Source organism: Stegodyphus dumicola, chromosome 8, assembly GCF_044657685.1.
Source record: "Stegodyphus dumicola isolate Sdum_Otavi_A_Nest chromosome 8, ASM4465768v1".
Lineage (NCBI taxonomy): Eukaryota > Metazoa > Arthropoda > Arachnida > Araneae > Eresidae > Stegodyphus > Stegodyphus dumicola.
In genome coordinates, this window is record NC_140775.1 from 41,421,969 (window position 1) to 41,447,022 (window position 25,054).

General features: G+C 31.8%; 2 protein-coding genes across 8 annotated transcripts in view; one reads left to right on the top strand and one right to left on the bottom strand.

The window, feature by feature from the left end:
* Positions 1 to 25,054, top strand: part of LOC118183318 (uncharacterized) — a 466,396-nt gene that overhangs the window by 389,628 nt on the left and 51,714 nt on the right. For 5 of the 6 annotated variants that reach the window (XM_035352811.2, XM_035352815.2, XM_035352812.2 and 2 more), the window contains 2 exons: positions 12,815 to 13,008; positions 20,176 to 20,262. In XM_035352811.2, the coding sequence (XP_035208702.1) occupies positions 12,815 to 13,008; positions 20,176 to 20,262 (281 nt within the window). The remainder of the gene's footprint in view (positions 1 to 12,814; positions 13,009 to 20,175; positions 20,263 to 25,054) is intronic. The other variant, XM_035352813.2, reaches the window with a different exon arrangement.
* Taz (tafazzin, phospholipid-lysophospholipid transacylase) overlaps positions 1 to 25,054 on the bottom strand; it is a 241,944-nt gene that overhangs the window by 46,074 nt on the left and 170,816 nt on the right. The gene's annotated exons all lie outside the window — the stretch shown is intronic.

A 25,054-nucleotide genomic window follows, 5' to 3' on the forward strand; every position in this document is an offset into this window, starting at 1 on the left:
TACGGTGCTGGATTTAATTTTCTAACTTATATGACCGTAAAAAGATGTATTAGAATTTTCTTCAGCGGGAGTAAAACCGCCTTCTGTAATTACGGATTCAGCTGTCCAAAACGTTCGATCTCATGAGTGTATTGTATTATATTCGGAATATTTTTCTACTGACATTTTTTCTTCTTATTCTCACGACCTTCAAACAGTGATCCTGATTCAGCTTTCACGCATCATGGCGTTGGATGTCAACGAACCAAATGCAATACATACGAATGCTTGTTCTGGTCTAAAGATTTCGTGCTTCATATCTTGAACTAGACGCCTCCTGAATTCAATTTTCTCTGTAACGACTTGTTCGTATGTTACGATGTTTTTTCCCCTTATTTGACAAGATCCACAATAACTATTACGCGATGTATATGCGGTAACATTTTTGCTGTGCTGTAGAACATCATATAAAATGTTAAAAAGTTACACTACTTTAAAGTTTCTTAAATAACTGGCCATAGGTTTATGGCTATAGTTTAAATTGAATCACCTTAAGTAACTTTCAAATATGACAGTTTTTAAAGAAAAAGCTCAGCTCAACCAATTAGATAACACATGGATTTGCACAGAACGGGCGCAGAAATGACCTAAACTGTGCAATTAACATACAGTGAAACTTTTGTTCACGAACTTAATTCGTTTATGAAGACAGTTAATCACCCGAAATATTTCTAAAGACGAAACAATTTTTCTCCTAGGAATTCGTGTGAAATGAATTAATCTGTTCCCGGATTACAAAAGATTGCGTAGAAAAGGGTACTTTATATGTAAGTTCGTACTGCAAAACCAACGGAATTTATTAAATCTCTCTCACACACAATATTAACATATACACGATATTTAGCACAATGCTTAACACATAAACATTTGAATATTGAATCAAATTTCAATTATGTGTATGAAGGAAAGTTGAGGATGTAAATAGCAAAAAGTGAAGATACAAAATGTTATTGCTTGAGAGGAAAGCTCTATTCCGTAAAAATATCAGGTAGTTGCTATCTTTCTAGTTTTTTTTTTTTTTTTTTTTTTTTTTGTGTGTGTGTGTCTTTTTCTTAATATCGCTCCCTTCTACTTGAGAATCGCTGAGCTCAATTAAAAATTTATCTTTTGTGATTTTGACCAACCAGCGGCCGAGCGGTAAAGTCGCTGAACACTGGTAGTTCGGTACGAAGTTCGAATCCCGCGAACGGGCTGGCTGCATGGACGTTTCGTGGTTTTCCCCATGTGTAACGTGTATACGATCCAGTTTCCCTTAGAAAGTCCTCCACGAAGGCATCCTTCCCTTTAGGCAGATAGCCTTCGAGGCTTTGCCATAATCACATACACACACACAATATTGTGATTTTGTTTCTGTCTATGTTTTAAAATGCTCTTGAAACAAGACATGGCATTTTCATTGTAAATACTTATGTTGTTCTGTTATGACTTATCTCACTTATCTGACAATAACATCAGAGTAAGCCCACGAAATTCATCGTAGCAAGGACTGCAAGATTGCGCCTGTAGTTGACGAAAGCCTTGAGCACCCTACAGGTGACAGTATGACTTCGCTCAGTTCCGTCCCGAACTTTCATGGAAAGCAACCCGGGGTGAGACAAAGACACTATACATTTACAAACAGCCCCATGCCTTCTCCGGGGTTCGAACCCGGGCTCTTCGGTTCCACCAGTAGCCTCTCCTAACCACTATACCGTCTGGGCAGCGCAAATATTTATGCTACGGCTTATTGTTGCTTTATCAGGATGATAATGTTCTGTGACCTTTGCACCTTACCCTATTTTGCACAAATTTCGCGGATCAGATAACTAGGAAGTTTCCCTTTCCGTGTTCTTCTACTGAAGATATTTCCTTCACTGCATTAAGTGCATTTTGGGGTATCATTTGCAGCCCACTTACTTGTTCTTATCTCATTTGCAAAATTTGTTCGTGATCCAAGGCATTGGTAAACCAAGGTTCAACTGTATTGTTAATTACCAAGGGTCGGCAAATAAGCTATTTCACGAGGCAACAAAATTCCTATAGTCGACTCAAATATGTATACATTCCCTAATAAAACTTTAAATGAAAAGAATGTTTTCTATACCGAGTGGAAAGAACTCCCTGCTGTCATTTGATAAAGATTTCTCAATATATCGCTAATTTAAGTTTTTCTGCGAATTATTGGGGACAGTATGCTTATTTTACTAGAGATAATTATTTAAAATTTGCATTTGAATGTAAATTTCTAATAAATGGATTTTTTTCTCAGACAAGAAATTTAAATACTGATGTTAAATTTTTATCTGTAAGATGGAGTGGCCCTAACCGGTTTTCCCCCTACACTGCTTTGAAGCCCTGGCGATCACCTTCGTGATGATCAAAACATTGGATCATTTACCATTAAAATCAATGGGTTTTGACACGATCGGATGTAAATATTTTGTAATTACGTCGTAAATATACACAAATGTGTATATTTTCTGCAATATTTCTGAGTCCTAAGTATATGAAAAGAATACATTTTTAAACAACATAGCGTTCTGAACAGAATTAAATGCCATACTTTCGCAGAACAGTTTGCTCAAAATGGTTTAATTTTATTGAAATAGTTTCACAAGTTTTCGTTAATTATATTACAAAAAAAATTTAAGGTAATTCGATTTTATTCGGTTAATCATTACCAAAATTAAGATTAAAGTTTGGTGTATTATAATATTAAAATTATGCATTATTTCTTTTCTGTTTATAGAGCTTCTTCTTAAAATGCTTTCTCAAATATGACATAATTTTTTAGCTTCTGAAGCATCTTTTAAACGGGAAACTCGAAGTCAATTTATAATTAATGCTCTATTCGGTGCATTTCAATTAGAGCACTTTTTATTTTAATAGTGAAATACGTTAAATAGTACTTAACTTTATCTGAATATTTCTGAAAGGGAATAAAAGAAGGATTTTATAAAAATATTATTGAAAACTTGTGACTGAGTTCTTATAAAATGTAAGGGAATAATTCTTTTAATGATACTTATCAGATTTTTTTTACCCTTAACTTCAACAATACATATTCCAAAACTCCTCTTTATTACTTTCTTAAGCATGCATCTCATAGAAATTGCTTTACAATACCTTTTAACAAATTGCTTTCCAGTACGAACAATTCTTGCTTAAATAGTTTTATAACGTATTTGTCAACAGGATGTCAATTTATGTTTACATTTCAATGTTAAGGTTATTACATATTTAGGTATTATTTATAATAATTTTAAATTTAGATACACTTAATAATTATATTTCTTCACGGTAACTTTTCACGGTTGTTTAGGAATTAATAAATCCTTCATCTCAAATACATTTATAAATAATTTAATAAATATTTATGTATTTTGTTAAAAGCAGATACATGTTTTTTGCAAGCACATGCATACGTATTTCGTATTTTTCATTTCCGGCATGTGGAAATCTTTAATTTCTGTGCATTCACTATATTTTTCGAGTAAAGTAATTTACACCAATTTTAGAAAGGTATTATTACAATAATATGTGGATGTGAAAAAAATTTATTTTATTTAAAACATTTTGGCCTTTGGAATATAAAATAAAAGTAGCAAACACTCTTTCAAGGGTATCGAAAGATGTATACAATTTTAAAGGTACGTGAGATATTTTTCATTCTTTAAGCATAACTTTTTTGTTAAAATCTATATTTTTGTAGTTCAACAGCTTAGAATTTTATAAAACAAATTCATAATCAAAATCGCTGCTGTTAGATATCGAAAAATAAGATGTGATTTTTGCGTAAATGTCACTAAACTATACAAATTGCTATTATCCATCACACTAGGAATGTTTCTTTTATGCGGAAGTGTCTCGTTTTTCGATTTGTATGGAACTGTCGTGAGTCGAAATACTATCAGAGCGTTGTCAAGCGAGCTTCTGAATGTAAACAAAAAACATCCCATCTGGTGACCGAAGCTTCGGAGCAGTGCTTCACTTCTAATGCCGGTTTGGCCACCCTTTCCTTTTTTACCTCCATGTTTCCAATTAACCCTTATAAAATAACGTTTCGCGGGGAAAATGCCGCCGCTAAACATATGCGGTCCGGTACGAACCATCGCTTTGTAGTTGTGCCACTGACTGGAGGGAAAGTATCGACTTTCGAAAAATCGCTTTTCGTTTCTGTAGCAGAGTGGCGCAGTGGAAGTGTGCTGGGCCCATAACCTAGAGGTCCGTGGATCGGAACCACGCTCTTCTAGCAATTTTTTTTTTAATTATAATCCCGGTACTCAATAGGGTTGAAAGTTTATTTGTAAGAAATATGATTGTTTTCCGCCCGATGAAGAATAATCATTATATTTGCTTCAATAATTTACTCGATTCATAAACTTTTACAGAATTATAGAATTTCAATTATAGGAGGTTTCACATAAATGAATTAATTTGTTATTGCAGATTACTTACTATTTTTCTTATATTTAATAGGAATTTTACCATGAAATCTGTAAACAAAAAAAAATTTCTCACATGAAAGTTTGAAAAATTTATCCAGAAAATTCATGCAAGAAGTTCAGAAACAATTCCTTATATTAAGCATCTCGATGCAAAAATAAACATTTATGCTAAAATTCTGATACTGAATAAGGAGCTTCTGAATATTGTGGCAAAAAGAAGAGCAGTTTTTAAGTAACTCAAGAACTTTCCAAAGTTCAAAACAGTAAAATTTGTGAAAAAGTAAGTGGTTTTTCTACTTTTTCCTCATTTTTGCTTAAACTTGAATTTGAAAACGTTAAGGTATTTTTCACTCTTTAAGCATAACTTTTTTGCTAAAATCTATATTTTATAGTTCAACAGCTTAGAATTTTATAAAACAAATTCATAATCAAAATCGCTATTGTTAATTATCGAAAAATAAACACGATGTGATTTTTGCGTAAATGTCACTAAACTATACAACTTGTTACTATCCATTACACTGTGAATGTTTTTCAAGGAAGCTTCTGAATGTAAACAAACAAACAAAAAAAAAAAAAAAAAAAAAAAAAAAAAAAAAACGCCTCCAGATGAGGAGCATTGTTTCACTTGCAGTGCCGGTTTGGCCCCTCCTTCCTTTCTTTAGTTTATGGCAAAAGCCAATAGGCAAAGCACATGACGAAGCAAAACGAGGCAAAGCACGTGAGCTGAGAAAGGGGGCCTCAAAGATGGCTGAAAGAGGCAAGGAGGTAGGAAGTAACCTTTCTTAACTCCATGGAAAGAGGAAGGGGCTGAAAGAAACAACTAAAAGAGGAAGGGGTGCCTTTCGACTGAAAAAAGGAAGAAGCAAAAAGCTAAAAACTGGTCTAAGAAAGAGAGAGCCTTCACGGCTAAAAAAAAGGAAAAGGAACAAAAAAAAAAAAAAAAACTTAAAGGATCTATAGGCGACATGAAGCAAAGCCTATCAACAAAAAGGGGCTGAGCGGGAAGGCCAAATGGCGAAAGGGCAAAGAGAAAGCTATGCAAACTTAAAAGCAAAAAAGGGTGAGTAATGACGGCTAAAAAGTGAAAGGACGGCTTTTTTTTTTTTTTTTTCCTCCAATAAGTGAAAATATATACATAAATGAACAATTATATACATACGAAATATAAACTGAAATATATACACAAATGAGCAATTAATTAAAGCAGTGTAAAATTCAAATAAACGTATAAACAGATATACAATTTGTTACAGATTTAAGTAATGACTAAATAATTTAACATTACATTGACGTGAATGGAAGGAAAAATAACAATCAGAATGACATAAACATTGTAGAATTAACGATAAAGTCTGAGTCGTTTACATTTGTAAGTTGCATAGTTGGCTTCATAGCGTTAAGGGTAGAATTACATTTCGCCGGTGTTCCCACATGTTCCTGATCCACGAGGGTTTGTTGGTACTGGACCCCACATAATACGTTTTGAATTAAAGTTGCCACAGATCACTATTCGAAGATCTCCTGCATCATTTATTATTTCTTCTAATGTAATTAATATTGGATCAGTATCTGTGCTTGGAGAACAATAGACCGAGATTTATATAAAAGAGGGCGATCTTTCTACTTTGACTACTATTATTTCCTCCGTTATGAGAATCTGAATGATTGAAAATGAGTATTCTTTTGCAATTATTGCAGCTTTTGCTTGTGTTTGGTGATAATAGATCCTGTGTCTTTGTGGAAAGCCATTTACCACAATTTTTATGAGGTAAGGTTCTTGTATGCAAGCTATAATTTTTTGGAATATTTACAGTCAACTTTTAATTGTGCACTTGCACTCCGTGACTGCTGTAAATTTAACTGTGTTATTTTAACCATGTCCATAATTAATCTTTTTAATTAACAGGTCCATTTCTCTTTGTTTACTTGCACAATTTTTATTTACACTACTATGATTGATATCCAAATTCAAATGATAATGCGTATTAGCATGCTTGGGCAGTTGACACATTTTTCTTGCGGAGAATTGTGTTCTTTGTTAAGGTGTCCTTTCTTGCCACATTTGAAACATCTTTGTTCCGCTGTACAAGATCCTTTTGTGTGACTAAATTCTAAACAATTTTTGCATTGGAATTACTCGGATATATTCACAAATTTTTTTCTTGTCCAACCAATATTAACCTTTTGAAATTGCATTATCGATTTAAAAACTGTGGGGTCAAGTGAGAGAATCCAATTATATCCATATTGACCTTTCATTTTGAATTTCATTTCCAAGCTCGCATCACGTAGTTCATGATTTTGTGTCTCTAGGAGTTTAATAATTTTCTTTTCCTTAATACCTTCCTTTATGTTGTAGATTATGATTTTTGGATTAATTTTTGTCGGTTGTTTTGGTTCAACCAGATGCTTTAATTTTGTATTTTCCTTGTTTGCATCCTCCAGAATTTTACGTTCTTTCTCTTTTAATCCCTATTTTGAGTTTTGCAGGACTTATATATTTTTCAACTTTTTCTTTTGCATTCTGTGATGTTGATCCATCCTCTTTTGAGTAAACCAGCAGGACATGTTCACTTTGTTTTTATGACTAGATTTTGATCGTCTTTCCAGCCTTCTCCGCATAAGTCTCTCGAACGATTTCATTGCTTTTTACCTCCATTAAACCTTGCAAATAGTCTTCTATGTTTTGTGATTGTTTCAGTTGTCCTTCGAGTTGTGCTACGACTGCATTTTGTTTTGTTACAATTTTGAAAGTATTTAAGAAATAAGATCTTAGTGTCTCAGCGAGTTTATTTGAAATATTCTCTCAAGAAAGGAGACCTTCTAAATTTTCTAAACATTCAAATGTATAATCAGTAAATTCACTGACACAAGAGTCTTTAGAAATAAAATTAGAAGCATTATAATCTTCTCCATTTGAAACTTTAACGCTACTGTCCTTAGCACTATTGTCTTTCATAAATGAATCTGTTATATCTCCATGTGTATTACTAGAATGCGATTTTAAATGTGCTGAAACAGATCCTTTTGTATGTGGAGTTAAAAATGAAAGCCATTCGCCATCCGCACCTGGTGGCTTCTTATGTTGTGTGTTTTTCGTAGCTGCCGTAGTTAAACAAATAACAACTCCTATCAACCCTACTTTAAACCATTAGAAAATATAAAAGCAAATTAATACATAAAAAGGGACGAAATGATGATAATTGATACCACTTAAGGTCATAATGGTGTTAGAAAAGGAGTTTTACAGGCAAATTGAAAGCTAGGTAACTATAAACTTTATTAATATTAATGATAATATTTTAATAAGAAGTGAAGTTGTTGAGATCCATTTTAAAAGGTTTATTATTAATAAATAAATTATTAATGTGAAGAAACTAACGTGTGAAGTATTTATTTCCTATAAAATTCATTTTTTCATGTGCTATTATACTTTACGAATGTAAATATTCAACAATGTCTGGCAATCAAAATAAATAGAAATGCAACGAAAAATCCAATCTAAAAAATAAATAGAAATTTTATATTTTAGAAAATATCAATCACAAATTAAAATGCTTCCTTATGAAATTTATATCATATGAAAGAGAAAAGTTTTAGCTGTTTAAAGATATAAAAATTGTTACTTTATATTGCAATTTTTATTAATAGCGTTTAAATTTCAAAGTTCAAATAGGCGTTTTATATGTAATAAAGTATCAAAATATTTAGAGTATGGCTTTCGACAAATTAAAAAATAATACGAGCGTAACATCAAGCATCGTAACATCAAGCAAAAACAAGATTATATTTAATACACTTCACAACAGCAATATTTTCTATATAAAAGCTATATGAAAATTATAAGCTATACAACCTTCCAAAAATTAATAAATGAAATTATATATTTAGTGCATTAAATTCAAATTTAAATAATTTATATTGTTGTTAATAAGCCGTTAAATGGCGAGACATTGCTAAAACAAAAACTTATAATATGCAGACTTCACGCGTTAATAATGTTTGAACACGTTGACTTACAGACATTAAACTTGTGTGAAATACTTCACCTCGTCAAGGGTTTTAGATTGATATTAAATTTATCAATATAGGGCCACTTTGTACGCACTTAGTCAGTTTCCTATAGGAGCACAGAAAAATACGCCCGACGCACTTCAGGGCTGTCTTCTCCCTCCTTAATAAATACAGCATCATAACCCCTATACACAGTATCGCGGGACTAACACTGTTAACAAACGAAAAGAAAAAAAAAAAAAAAAAGAATGACTCTAAAAGGCATTGCAAAGCGCAGTTTGAAAGTTTCTGAGTATATGGTGAATCTGAAGAAAACGCATACTTATCTCGCGTTGAATTCTAACTATACTAAAATTAATCTTAAGGCTAATGCCGTGGGCAATTAACAGCAGCTGGGAACCCTCTCTAATCCCGTTTGCTTATCGTCTTAAGTGGAATTAAGCGTTTTTATACACTGAACTTCCGATTATTGGAAATAATTAATGTACAGTTTAGTTCGAACAATTCCGAAATAGCTTTTACTGCATTGACACCATAAAAAGTGAATTTTTGAGCCTAAAAGTGTAGTTTATTAAAACTTTACAGAAGTTTTAATAAACTACTTGCTTTTAGGTAATCTGATAAAAACTGCTTAAAACTATAATGTTATTAAATTTTAATTCTGTTTATTCACCTATATAGTCTATGCAATACTGTAAAGACCAATTGTGGCAATTCTTGCCATTTCCCTGTCATTGCCATTAACCCTCTTTATTTCTTCTAATGACTTTTCTTAAGTTAGTGCATCCAAAGTGTTTTGGTCTTATAAAATCGTACAGCTTCATCGTTTCCGTCCTTTTACATTTACACTTTTATACTTTCTTCATTTGCATTTTCAAATTTTTTAACTCCAGAAATAGTTCAAAAAGACTTTTATTATATACTTTATTGGTAAAATATTTACATTACACCAATATCATGGAAAGGTTTTTTTACAGCTATAAATAAGCATTAAGTTCTTAACTTCATTCCAACCTTAGCAATGAAATTCACTGCATGAGAAATGTCAGATTTCTTCCAAACCGTCTTAAGTGTTCTATCCTTTTTAAAAATAAATGTAGAATATTTGGAGGGAAAAGAGGGGCGGATTATACGCGAACGGTTAATCTCCGTTCAATGTATTAAGTCACGTTCAAGGTTTTTTATGCTTACTTTCTTATCTGTGGATTTCTAGAATGAAGCTCTAAAATGTACAAACGAATAAAGAAATTGCGACTCTTATACGAACATAACGAAACTTTGCAAAATAACGCACCGTTATAACAGTCTTGTAGACCGTTACAACTACGAGAGTAGACTCTCTTACTCTTTTTTACAAATTATAGACTTTAAAATCCTGATGACTGATGTAGTTGTGGTGAAATGCGTCGCGATATGTTATCATCTAACCGTCTAGAAAATTTTAAATTTTTTCTAACATTTGTGAGCTTGTACTTACACACATATGTATGTAATTAAAAAAGAGAAAAAATATGTAAAATTATAACAACCAAGCGTGGCAAATTCTCCAACATGAAAGAATAAATTATAAACCATTGAAGAAAAAACTTGGAAAACAAAATTGAAAGAAAAGGGAAGTAATGAAAAATAAAATATTAAGCAATGATTAGTTGTTAATAATAAATAATTATTGATAATTCCGTGATCTTTGTCAAACAGCAACCCAAAGAATTATTAACAGAACTATGTTTCTGAATTATGTCTGGATTAATTGCTTTGTTAAATAAATTAAAATTATCTAGAAAATTCTTTTTTAAATTTAAATTTAATGTAATAAAATAGAAATGTATGATTATAAAATTTTAAGTATTTTAAAATGATATAAAAAATTTTAATGATATAAATGATATAAAAAATTTTAAAATAGGGAATTTTTAAGAAATGTTATTCTTTTAGAATTTCTTATAAAGCACATTAAGACATTTTGCGCATTTTTGACTTCCTTTGAATTTTTTGACGTAAAAACTATATGAATATAAATAATGAAATTAAACTTCAAATGACTTTCTTTGGAATTGCTTTATAATATCCTAGGGATTAGATTTACGAATATGCATTTTAAGTGAATTTAGTATTAAGAAGGTAACTGTCAACTAAATATTGTTACTCCAAAATGAGAATTTGCCAGAGAAGTTACAAAAGTTTCTTCTCATAATAGTATCATTTTTCAGCTAATAAGATTACAGTGGAACAAGAAATGAGGAAAACGTTACTAAAATTTCAACTATAACTATGAAATCTGTGGGCAGACTGTTATATCTTTCGATATTGCAACTTCGTTTTGTCCCAAATCTGGACTTCTTATCGCCCTGTCGTGAATTATTAATTCACTTAGACCTGTTTTACGAAAATTCGTAGATCTTTCCTGTGTTTCCTTTTTAAGCAAAACATTTGTTTCAGTTTCGAAACAATTTGCCTTAATTTATCACGATTCTTGCCCTTTTAAGTATCAGAGCAAATCAAATCTGCAATTTCTTTCAAAAATTAAACACGCGAGGGTCAAATCAACAAAAATGGAAAAATAAAGTTTCGATTAACATCCAATTGCACATAAAGGTAGCAATTGTGTTTATGATTAAGACAAAAATAGTATTATGTACAAAGAGGGAAGCACTGCGTAATTTTTGCAAATTACATTTGCGTCAGTAACAAACTGTTGTTTAAAGCTGAAAAGAAACTGATAAAACTTGCATAAATAAGGTATATGGTAAATTGCATTAATGAGGCAATAAAACTTGCAAACTTGGATTAATAAGAATGGTGTGTGACTAGCCAATGATTTGCACACAAAATGTTTGTGTGTCACAAAGTGTTTGTGTAAAGGTCTGGGCACACATTCACAAAACCTTTGCTGCGATTGTCCATGCTTTTAATGAGGTGATCAACTATCTCAGCTATTCCTCTATGCTAGCAATGTCATTCTTCTATTATGGCAGTATCTAACTGTCTGAGACTGGCTAGAGGAGGTAAACGTGCACTGAAAACAATCCCGAGGGCATTCCAAAGATTTTCAATAAGATTAAATTAGGTAAATAACACAACTACTCCATATGAGAAATGCCTTCACACTCCATATACGCGTTAACGATATTGGCGCGATAGGGACGAGAATTATCATCCATAAGGATGAAACTAGAACTGACTGCTGCAATGTAGAGTCTCGCAGTGGAGTGTAGGACTTCATGCTGATTCCACGCAGCCTCCAAAAAACCTGCAGATGCAGCTGTGCAGAAGATATGCAGCTGAGTGCGATATTTCACTGAAATTTCAGCCCACATCATGATCCTGCCATCTCTGAATGTTTGATTTTGTTCTGGGCTTGATTGCAAATGCCTCGTTCTCTCCAGACTTTTACAAACTTATCTTCTGATTTTAGGGAAAATCTGGACACATTCTTAAACAGGACACTGTGCCAATCTGAGACAGTCTAAATCATATGTTGACGACACCACTTTAATCTTTCCGTTTTGGATTGGGAGGTTAGTGGGATATAAACATTTAACAGTCGGGAGCCTGGTCTCTTCATGTGAAGACTTTGGCGTATTATACTGGCAGATATTGGCGTACCAAGTGGCGTTACAGCCGTAAATGTAACAGTTGTGATAATAGTCGCTCGTCGATTCCATTTGGTTACCTTAGCAGTATATCGATCTTCAGAAGGAGTGGTAAACTTTGATCGATTGGAAAGCGGTTTCCGGACTACTGTTTGACTTGTTTGGAATTATTTTCACATTCGAGAAATTACCGAATGATCAATGTCAAAGAAAAGAGCAACATATTTGACATCTTGTATTGTCTGCCCTATTTCTATGCGTCCGAGAAAGCCAGCGCTCACTATCTGCCGCTCGTTCTTCTAGCTACAGAAGCCCGAATATCATCAAAAATTATCCTGAAAAAGTTATAAAATGTTCGTATCCGCATTTAAATGAACCATTTCAAACTTCAAAATACAGACATTTTCAACGACTGCCTGATTAGCATATGTTCGGACAGTTAATCGTGAATGCCTGCAACATACGATCTTACGTCACCAGCAATTTTCAGCCACTCCAATTCAGCTACTCTTTCGAAAATTACTAATTTGTATTCCTTATTTAACTTTTGTATGCCAGTGTGGAAAGAACACTAGTTCTTCCTTCCTTTCTGCATATCTATCTTTTCTGAAAAGCACATATATTTTCATTTTTGCATTTTCAGGACTTTTTCTTCATAAGTTTTCAAATTACTCTTACTTTTAAAATTGCATAATATCCTAATTTCAACCAGCTCAGCTCTTTTTATTGTTCTTTCAGGATAGCGAATCCGCTTCCGAAGCTGATCAGCATGCTTGGTATTCTGAAGTAGTGGAGAGGCTAAAGAAAGCTGACCAATACCGAGCTAGGAGCCATACAGGTGCTCCTCTTTATGGATCTGAACAACTGCCGTTGGATTTGCTCGTGCGAGATCGTACTATCTTATCTCCTGTTTCCGTGGCGTCTTCATCCAGGTACACAGTAATCATTTTGAGATCATTTCTTGCAAGTACACTTGTTGTAGACTTAAGTTTATTTTTCTCCTAAAGTTTTGTAATATTTCTTTGGCGAAATGAAGCAACTCCAATGATGGAACACAGCAATAACTTTTATTTAACACTAAAAAAAATGGCGACATACAAACAAGAAGAGAAAACATATTCTAAGTTTTAAGCTTAAAGTTTATAAGCTCGGCTTGCTCATTTGCTTAAAGAGAAAAGGTAACTTCTTTAATAAGTTTCCAAACTTCAAGCCAAAATTTTTAAGTTTTAAACAAATATTTTTACACCACATTTAAATAGGAAGAAAATGGACAGTGTTCAAATTAGTCTTCCTTTTTTTCCTTGACGGCGCCTAGATCTCTTCCATGTTGGACCAGTTCCTCGGCTATAATTCATAGCAAAACCTTTCCTCAGTTCATCTGTGACTTTCGGAAAATATTCAATTGTCATTTGCTTTCGACAATTGTTTTCTTCGTCTATTAGTAGCGGCTTTGATATTAAATCAAAAGCCGAAATATGATGATAACGCTGCATTGCAAAATGATTCTCAATATTAATTTCTTTATCGTTTTTCAAATTTTCGTGAACCTCTTCCACGTTTAATTCTGGTGATTTAACTTCTTCTTCAAATACATCTCTGGATGCTTTATTTTCTTCCTTCATCGGTTCCAAGATCTGCTCTTCAGCTATTTTTGTTTTCCTTTGAGCTCTAGTAGAAACGGCATTAAAATGGTACCACTAAGTTTACGTTCAAGTGATAAACTAATAAAATAAGGCAGTTCAGTGTTAACAGGAAGTAATAACCTGATATCACTAATATTATGTTCAGTAATGAACTAATAAAATAAGACAATTCAATATCAACAGGAAGTTACGTTCAGTGATGAACTAATACAATAACGCAATTCAATATCAACAGGAAGTTACGCTCAGTGATGAACTAATAAAATAAGGCAATTTAATATCAACAGGAAGTAATAATCTGGTATCACTAATATTACGTTCAGTGATGAACTAATAAAATAAAAATACGCACGATTATTCGATCTCGGTCGGTGCCTCCAAAATAATTAAGACTGTGATACTTCTTTGGCGATATGAAGCAACTCCAATGATGGAACACAGAAAAAACTTTTATTTAACACTCAAAAAAATGGCAACATACCGAGTCTGGTTTCAAATATTGCCATTCACAAATACCTTAATGTTCATCTATTTAAATTATTTAAACTACAAGATTTTAATATTATTTAAAGCTGTTACAGTTTCTTATATTTTCCAACTATAAATCTAAATTAGTATATCGTCGGAAGAACGCATTACTTCTGAGTTTACCAAGATTTCAGGTGGTTGTAACCATGTAGGCAGGTAATTTAATGAAGAATATTTTCGCATTTATTCTTCGTTTATGAAGAAACTTAATGCAAAGCTTTTCCGACTAAACATCTACACGGAAACAGTCGGATTTGCATGAAGGCATTTGAAAATGGTTGACACATTTAAAATATATGCCTGGAGAGAATATCGATTGCCAACATATAAAAAGAAAGTGATTACTTGAATACCGCAGTAAAACTTTAAAAAAGGCAGTTTTCATTCACTTCAAAATAATAAGTTACGCACAGACACAAAAAAAAAAAAATAGAATACTTTGCACTTTAAAATGAGAGATTATATGTGATACACAAGATAGTACTAAAATCCTGGAAAAATAAAGGCCCACCAGCGGCCGAGCGGTAAAGACGCTGAACACTGGTAGTTAGGTCCAAGGTTCGAATCCCGCGAACGGGCTGGCTGCATGGGCGTTTTCGTGGTTTTCCCCATGTGTAGCGTGTATACGAGCCAGTTTCCCTTAGAAAGTCCTACACGAAGGCATCCCTCCCTTTAGGCAGATAGCCCTCGTCTGCTTTGCCATAACTGAATAATACCAACACCTGGAAAAATAATTAGAGAAGCTATAGTTTACAAAAAATAATGAAGTTCCTGAGACTGGGATTCTTAGAATTAAATATCAGATAAGCTTTAAAAAAATTAAAGGGCCATAAATATTCCTATTTCCTAATATATAAACCTCATTTCATCTAAATTATTTTCGTGAACAAGCTTTTCATATGCTTCTTTGTTTTTATTAATTAAATTTTATTACCAAATTTATACTATCACTTACATTAGTTAGAATTTATTATACTGGTTACTAAATAAAGTAGTTTACTGCTATTACAAATAGAATAATAAAAAAGTATTTTTCAATATTCGTTAGTTTGTAGATAAATTATAACAGATAATAGGCACAATTTGTAAAACCACAATGTAGTAAGAAATGAGGTCAAATAATTTATTTTGCAGGCATGTTAGCATATTAGCCTATTATATCGCGAATATAGAAATATACGGATCATTCAATATCACAGTTAATACCGACAGTAACAAATTTTTGTGCTGGTGATTTAAATTTAACAAATTAGGAGTTGTCCTAGACTTCTTTCTTAGAAAAATTGAAATACTAAACCAGCGCTTTAAAATGCTTTCATGCTAAAACAAATTTTAAAAATTCTGCCTTACATTACGTTTTTGCTTTCAGTAATGCAAAATAGCTTCTTCGAAATTTTCTGTGAAATTGGTACCTAAATCAACAGTTTTCACTCTTATCTTTCATGCACTTTATTTCCTTTGCTCATATGTAAATTAGTAACACAGAAAAGCACAGAATGTAAACTTCACCATGTTTTGTAAATATTTAACTTTTCATTAGCGTTTGAGGCCAGATTTTGGATTGTCATCATGAAAACCAATTTTGGTGAAACAACGGTGTTGGAAGTAAATCTGGTATTTCTTAGATATTTTCCTGATTGCTCAAATTATGATCATTTTATTAAATCAAATAGTTTTAGTAAAGTATGCAGTAATTTAAAAAGACTACGTAAAGGAAGATTCATATTCTGCATTGCGCGAAATACTCATACATTTACAAGGAATATGAACACATTGAATATACTCATCTATTGTTTCTTTAATGAAGGTTGCGAATAGAACTTAGGACGTCATAAATAATCGACTAAGCAAATTTTTTGCACTTTTATCAATCAAAACCCTGATTACATTTGTTGCTTATATAGAAACCGTTGAGGCTAGGGAACATTAGAGGAATTATGGGAATTTGGCATTGCACTAAGCAAGAAGGACATTAAGCAAGCACAGAATGAGTAACAAAATGGCGCCGATGTATGCAGGATTACGATAATTTTTTAAGCTAGAAGAAGAACAGTGTTTATGAAACGTTATAAAAGAAGGTACTCACGTACAGTAAAAGGTAATTTAAATGATACTGTACGGAATTTGAGTTGGCTAAGTTATGAAAGTGATTTTAAAAGAAATTATTATTACAAACATCACTGCTCTATTTTAGGTCCGATAATAAAGTGACAAAAAATAAAATCAAATGTATCGTATAAAGAACTCACATCTAAACACATATCTAGAGGCTTTTTTGTATTTTGCGCTTTCTGTTGAGATATTCTAATCTGAATTCGATTATGGTTGTGGTATTCATTTATCAACAAGTATACAGATTTACATTTATATTTCCAAGAAATTTGTCATAACAAATACTTTAACAATTTTAGCTGCATACAAAGTTAATTGTTTTACAGTATTTGCACAAAATCTTCCATTTTAAGAACAACCATCAAAAAGAATCAACACGGTGGATCTCTTAATATGCAGAAATGTGTTTCCTGTAGTAGAAAATATCATGTTCTAGCTCCAATCTATAAAACATTGCTCCTGTGGGTAAGGAAATAGTTAAAGAGCAAAATTTCACGAAATGTGCACTAAGACATCACAGAAAGGATTTAAGATTACTTTTTTCATTAAGAACAAATATATCAAAACAAGCAGCGCATTTATATTTATGGGGTTGTTTAATCATTATAGCAACTTTTAAACTTAACTCATCATTAGCATAAACAAATTACAAAACGAAAATCATAAAATAGTATGTAAGCAAAATTAAATAAGTAAAATGTAAGGTTCAAGATTTAATATTTATCCCAGATTTCAGTAGGCTCCATTTTGTTGACAAAATGGCATCTTTATCTGTACTGTCCTAAAATTAAGGGTTTTTATATATTGTCGTTTCATTTGATTATAGGAGCTCATTTGAGTCGTTTCATTTGATTATAGGAGCTCATTTGAGTCGTTTCATTTGATTATAGCCGACCTTTCTTGGGGATCTAAAAATTGTTACATGCACAATTTTAGTTTATATTTTAAATAGCTTTAGAAGTAGTTATATCCATTTCTGCTTTCTCACAACAGAAGTTCCCAAAAAAAGGTACAGTGCAAACAAAAAGTGAACTATCGTTTCCAGACATGATGCCATTGCAAAAATATTGTTTTCAGAGAAATCATGTGGAAGGTTTTATTAATTATTACGTCAAATCAACTGAATGTATCTTTATTTTATTCAAGTCATGAGAAAGATCTTCCAGTCTTGAACTTCAAATTGATTTGGAAAAAATAAAGTTCTTTTAAATGAATGATTCACAGGAGTTAAAATTAACTGTTAAATCCCAATAGATAATACAGAAAAATTTATTGAACAGGATAAAATCTGTTCAATAAATTGCCAGAAGCAATCTTTCTCACAAAATTTAACAGCATTTTAAAATTTTGGAAAGCCGTAAAACAGTAATACATCGCCAAATCTAGTTATAATTTACATATGCTCAACTGATTATTTCACATTGATTTAGAAGTTCTTTTTAACATCATGTATTTTTATAGAGATAAAATACGCGTGCGGTTTTTTTGCCGTATTGCTTTATTGATAATCCCATTGTTACATTGAGATTCTTCCTCAGTTTTCCTCTAAATGTGAGAATTACAATTTGAAGTAAAATTATCAACTTTATTTATATCAGTGATCACTTATTAGTCGTTTCGTTTACTGATTTTTCCAAGTAGCTGTTGTAAAAATATAACTATTTTTACCTTGATTGTTTCTATACTGTACTACATGTGAACTATACATTTAATCTGTAATCAGATTAAATTTATAGTACTGCTTGTGATTGTCATATCAAACATGTATTTTTTGCACAACGCGAAAAGCATTTCCCTTCAGTGAGATGGTTTAACATTTTCTGAATTCAGATTGAAATTTTCAGACATTAAGTATTTTCCTTTATGTATAGGCTTATTACATTAATTTGCAATCATAAAAATTCACAAAAACTTCATATATGAACTGTCGTAAAAGTATGAACAAGCACTAAATGGAAAACAGGTTGGTTAAACGTAAATAATGAATACAGTGTAACTATTGAAACTCATAAATGATTAAGTGCAAGCAAATTCAGATTTATCGTGTGACTATTTGTTTGTTGTTTCACATTTATGTTGAGCAGTATTTTGAAATTTCGGAAAGCCTCAAAATAGCGATGCCAGATACCGTTATATTTACATATTTATCTGCCTATTTATAGAAACTTAATTGCTGAGCGGCACCATCTCTCTGCACGAAGCTCCGTCACTCTATAATCATGTTCTCTGCTGCGTCATCAGGTTCTAAACCATTACGTATATTCGAAAATTATGAAGAGTTCGTGATTGAAAGATCTGTTAGAAAGCCATATGAATATATATAAATTATGCTTCATTAAGAGGAAATCACTAATATCAGAACACAAAAATTTTGCAAGAAACACGAATTTGTGACTTAACTATACGACTTCATCGTCGTTCCGACTGCAGTCCATATATTTCGCTTATTTTCATTCCAAACCATTCGAGGAGTACAGATGCCTCTGCATAAGGTTAAGGAAATGAGCAAAGCTATATGAGAATTGTAATTACAAACATGTGTTAAATATACATAATAACAGTTCCTATGTAACTGTGAACATCGTAGACGTAATAATTTAAATAGCTAAAAATGATAGCAATTGCAATTGATCACCGGTGAAGACTTTGCGTATTCTAGCACCCAATAAGTTTTTTTCTTTTGCTGATGCATTCATTTTGCGTATCAGATTTTCTAGTCAGCATTTTGAAATTTATAAGTATTTCATAGTATATTTGCATTTGTAAAACAAATCTATTGCAAGCAGTCACAAACAGATGTCTTTCTTTTTGTGTCATTCATTTTGAATTACTCTTTTTAGCACCAAAATACTCTGTATACTGCTGATAAATATGCAGATATATAACATTTGGGTACTATTACTTTGTATATAGTATGAAAATATTATTAAGAAGAATCTAGCTTTCTTATATTGAGGAAGAATTAATAAAATTTGAAAAAGTTCATTAAAAATATGAAGTGTTTTCTTATTAAAGTATTTTCATTGTAACCATTTTATTCCTTTTCTTCCGTAACAAAAAATGAATAATTTAATCTGCTTATTTAATATACTGAAAAATATGTATATACTTATTAGATTCCATGTATTGCCACGTTTTACCCATCCATTCTTAAATATTATAGGATTTAAACAATCTTTTCACAAATACATTCTGGTAACTAATTTTTTTATTCATAATCAACATAAATTTGCTCTTCTAAATGGGATAAAGTTAGCATTTTAAATTAAATTTTAAAGAATAAAACTGTGGATTTTTGTTGGTTTTGTAGAATGAAATCGTTAAAGCGTTTTACATAGTTATTGTTGCAGCTGAAAGGTTTTTTGTGCTTCAGACGTACATGTTCAGAATCAGAACCAAAAACTTTTTTATCAAAAGCAGAATCTTTAACGCAATTGTAAATGATAAAAACCTTTTAAGGTAGACGTATGTTTTAAGTAAATTGAGACAGAAATGTTTAAAAAAATGGTCATTTGAATCATGTTGTATCAAACCGTGTAAAGAAGGAACTGAAAGTTTTTTAAACCTTAGTTAATATAAAATTTAACAAACAAAAAGCGTCCGTGTAAAGCAGAATTGTGTATTTTACCCTTCTGAACATTTTTCCTGCTGGAACTAATGTTTCTCCTTCTCTCTATGCTCATAAAATCATTTTTTTCCTACTTTCGAATATTTTTGGGTCAATACATTATTGTTCTTAGTGTAGCTAATTTTTAACTTGTCGCGCGTTCGTTCCTCGTGCTTCTGATAGAAGAGAAACAATGTTAATTTTCTCAGGACGTGGAAAGATGAGCGACCTATCAAGGAGAGGGGCCGTCCTGCCCCTGTGCCTGTTCATCATCGCAAGGAAAAAAAAGAACCCACGTAAGTATACCCGCCAAGCTTTACCCTATAATCCTTGCCACTGTGTCCTGTTAGATAGCATGTGTAGCTTTTATCTAGAAATGCGCAGTCTGGAATAGGTTAATAGTTGTTTATTTGTGCTGTTTTAAATTTGTTAATTTAAATGTTATTAAATTACTCCGTATCAGAACCTTATTCAGAAAACATACCTTTTCTTTAACACTATTAACACTATTTATTGCGCATTCATACATACCTAAGCATTACAAATGGCGTAAACCTAACTTCATTACTAGGCAACGACACATATTATGATAAGTTTATGTTGTGGTATAACTAACTATAAATACATAGGAAAATTCTTTGCTAGGCAGCTACACAACACAAAGCCCAGCTCTAAGTTATAAGCTAAAAGTTATTAAAAAGTCAATCTGAAGAAGACACCGTGCGCTATCGAAACCTGCATTTAGAATAATGTTAAACGAATTACTTACCGTGAAGTTTACATAATTTATGAAAATGAAATCGTTGCGATGGTTCTTTCTCGGTGAATTAATTTTTCACTATTGGATGCATTATTGCTAAAGTTTATTAAGATAATTACGTTCTTTTTACATGATCTTATCTCTCGGTGTGTTTTAATCAGTGTCATTATCATAAGATTTGGATTTACTCATTTCGGCACAACATGCTAAGCTGCATGTCAGTGCCTACAACGGAATATGCATAACAATGTCGAATAATTTCTGACTTTCATCATAGCATCAAATATAATTTTCCTTAAACATTTAATTACTTGTTAAATTTAAAAATCTTATTTTCACCTTTCTTGAATCTTTTGCTTTAAAATACAAATATTGCATTTAATTATTAATAAACATTGTAATGCGAAATAATAGTATCGAATAATATGAACATCTGTAGAAAATCAAGTAAGACATCACTTACAACGCATTAACTGTCATGTTATCTTATTAATTTTATTATTCTGTTTGAAATTATAAAGTGAACTTTATGAAATAACTTGCAGTTCAATTTCCCGAAATGTGTTCATTCATTGCTCTAAAATCAAAACATTTTACTCATCTATCTAGACTGTGTATTTCATAAAGCTAGACACTACTTAGAATATAAATGTGGATAGAAATGTGAAAGTTTTAGGTTTAAGTACCGTGTGTCACTTAAGATATAGAATGTAGTTGCAAATTGTTTAGAACGATGCATGATATTAATGTAGAATGTAGTAAACATTTCTTTTACTTAGAACGTGAGAAACATATTATCATTTGAATATTTATCCTCCAAGGAGTTTACAGAAACAAATGTTCGGCAACATGGCGTACACTTTGACTCATACCTAAGTTATCATTTCTAGATCCTTTATAACTCCTTTATTTTTTGTATGACTTTGTTGAAATTGGTATCATTACGCAGTACATGCTTTGAATTTTTTTCTTTTTTAATTTTAAAAACCCGCATAAGTTTTGTGCTGTCGATGTATTTCCTTAAATACAGGTTTGCTACTGCCGAGTGCAAAACGCTTTTTCAGAATTTCGAACAAATGTTTTACATGATAGATTCAATTTTAGATTCGAGTTGATATAAATGTGTTGATTTCGAACAGAATCTGTTACAGCATTTTCGAATTTATATGATGTTATGCTCGTCTGTGAAACTTACTCTGAATTTAATTTAATCTAAAAATTAATCAGTAATTCAGTGTCCTCAAAAAGTTACACCTGTGAAGCATCGTTCTTTACTAAACTCGCTAATTCACTAAGCTAATAGGTGGGATCTGCCAAGTGGAAAGATTATTACTCTCTTAGGTAGCAACTGTAAAAATAAGAGAGAAACAGATATAAAAACAGGTTATAAGATTTATTAAGATCTATAACTTGGAGGCATGCATAATTAAATTATAATTTGAGGGTTGCGCTATCACTTGCAGACTGTAGGTAAACTACAATCTTAATAAAAGAAGTCCTTTCGTACAATCTTAATAAAAAGAAGTCGGTAGTTTGTCAAATAGATTTCCAACTGAAACAGGCAAGTGCAGATCCTGAACGTCTTGGATATAAAAAAGTAGCACTTCCTACTACAAGTTCTACCTCTGTTTCCCGATTTCCATTGCGTCATATTAAGCATTCATTAGATCTGCAAACTTCTGGACGAGATTGAGTTAAAACAAAGAATAGATTTTCATATATTAAAGATTCATATATATAGATCGAATTGTATATGTGTTGCTAGGGCAGTACTAGAAACAATTTCGATTTCAAGTAGGTTCAAAATTCAAACAAGAATAATTGGAGAATTTAAAATGAGCTAAATATATAAAATACCGATTAAAACATTCATAAGCAATATACTTCATAACACTTGTTATCATAAAAATTAAGAGATAAGACATTTCAACAGTGCAGCTACGAGAATAATACATACAATACATACATCAGTAAATCTTGAAAATAATTTCCTCTATTTGTCTTCCTTTTGCTTGGATGCGCTGCTCAAGACAGGATGGGTTCCGTGACGCTTCTCGGCATATTCTGTGAAATAGCATGTACTTTTAACGGATGACTGTAGTCGTCCTTAACGGATGATTGTACTTAACGGACGACTATATTCGTCAATCGTCCGCAAACGGTCTATAGAGACACTGTTCTTCAACTTGAAATTACTCTAAAGTAGGCAATCAATCAAATCGAGGAAGTACAAAATCGAGAATTTCTAAGTACATTTCAGAATATAACTATATTTGAGCGGGACGTCGCGCTGTCCTTTTGGAAACAGATTGTATATTTCAACTCTCTTACCTACAATTTTGCCAACCTTCATTGTTCCACCGGTGCGTTTATGACAAAGCCTGTAGTTTTCACTAATGCAATCCGTAACTACACTACAGTCTATGTCATACTAATTTTCTGAATCCTAGCTGTCCACGGATGTAAGTATGCTGCGCAGATGCAAGTACATTATGGCAAGGTTGCTTACTCCGATAAGTAGATAAAATATGTGCCATACTATGTAATCGGAAAGTTCTCATTGCACAAGAATATTTCGTGACTCGTAATTAAAATTTGTGTTCGTAAGCCATGGTTATACGAGTATGCATAAACTTTTAAATGCACTGAAGAAGAAAACTAGTTACGAGACGGAATTACATGACTTAGTCTGATGCCAGAAATTTTCTCGAAAATCCCTCTCGAGGCTCATCTCTTATACTTTGGGAATGGCTGGAATGAACTAAAGTGGTGAATGCAGAACGTCCAGGTTTAAAGACATTGCTGTATACTATTACTTGAATGACTTCAAAAATTTACTGTCTGTGGATATTTCCTCCTTTATTACACTTTCCCGTAAAATATCTGCAGACGCACTTGGAAGAAAGCACGCAGTTTTTTCTCAAGTGGATTCAATTACAAAGCGAATGTAATCCAAAATGTAATTTTTTTAGTTTGTGATCATATAAAAATACCTTCTTCGATTTTACTATAATTTATGTGACCGAAAACTCTTTCTCAGGAATATGAATTAACCAGTTATATATCCATTCCTTAACGGATTTTAAGAAATTCTGGTTTAATATGAAAGGGAAAAAAGTATAGTTTCTAAAGACACGTATGTTTTTTATTGGAAAAATTAGTTAATAATGCTTGTTTCGGCCAATGCTTTCTGAGCATTAATTCAGTTTCCTTATACATAATAAATGGGCATTCAGATCAATTTAATATTCCTTTAAGTTTTTCTTTATATCAATGAATAAAAAATACCACAGAAATCGAGCAAAATTAGGAGAAAGCTGGATTCCATTTTCTAGGAAGAAGCTTTAAAATCTAGTTTAATAAGGGGTATTTCCATATGATTCACAGTATGAATCACTCTCAAAAACATGTTCAGCACATGAGCCTCTTCATCTTCCCGTGGTTGCGATTTTTAATATTATTCTGACAACTTATCAAGAAAATTTCATTTAATAACTAAATGAATATACAAATTTGCTTCACTTTGTTTAACTGAATATTTCTTGTAATTTGCGTTTAAAATTATGAGGAAAAAAGTCTGAAATGGTTCAGATTTTAATGATCGTCCAAAAGAGCGCTTTTAAAATTTAATATGATTTATCAGCAGGAATTATCGATAAAGATGGCCCGCGCGGAATAACGAAACATTTTACAGGATATTTAGATGAATTTGCATTTAGACTATCATGAGAACGTTGTACATTTTCCGTATATTTAAAAAGTGTAAAAACTGTAATTCTGTAGAAATATTTAATGCCTTTAATTAGATATATCTTTAATTAGGGCTATTTACCAGAGACCCTTAGACCCATTGTGTAATGTGCGTTTCGCGCGGTAACTCACAAATTGAGACTCCATTCAATACCATGAATAAAATGCATTTTGATTTAAATCAATCAGATTAAAAATTAAAAACACAGTATTCTTAAGAACTTCATCTATTGCTTTTAAATAATCTAGCTTGTTAATTAATGACAGACAGATTAACTATGAAAGAATAGTATCTTACAATTTTTCTCAACAAACAAACTCGAATGAAAATTGAAACAACACAAAATCGCGTTTTGGGACTAATAATAAATTATGTTTTATATGAAGAAGCTTTTTATGTACTCTTTTATGTCATTTGATAGTATGATTGAGCAATCTGAAGATGCTAACACTTATAAAACACTTGTAACAGAACTATTTAAGTGTAATTGAACTATATTATTCAACGCCATGAACTCATGAAGTGTAACCGAACTATTTTATTTAAACGCCATCTCGTGGCGATGATGATAAAAACG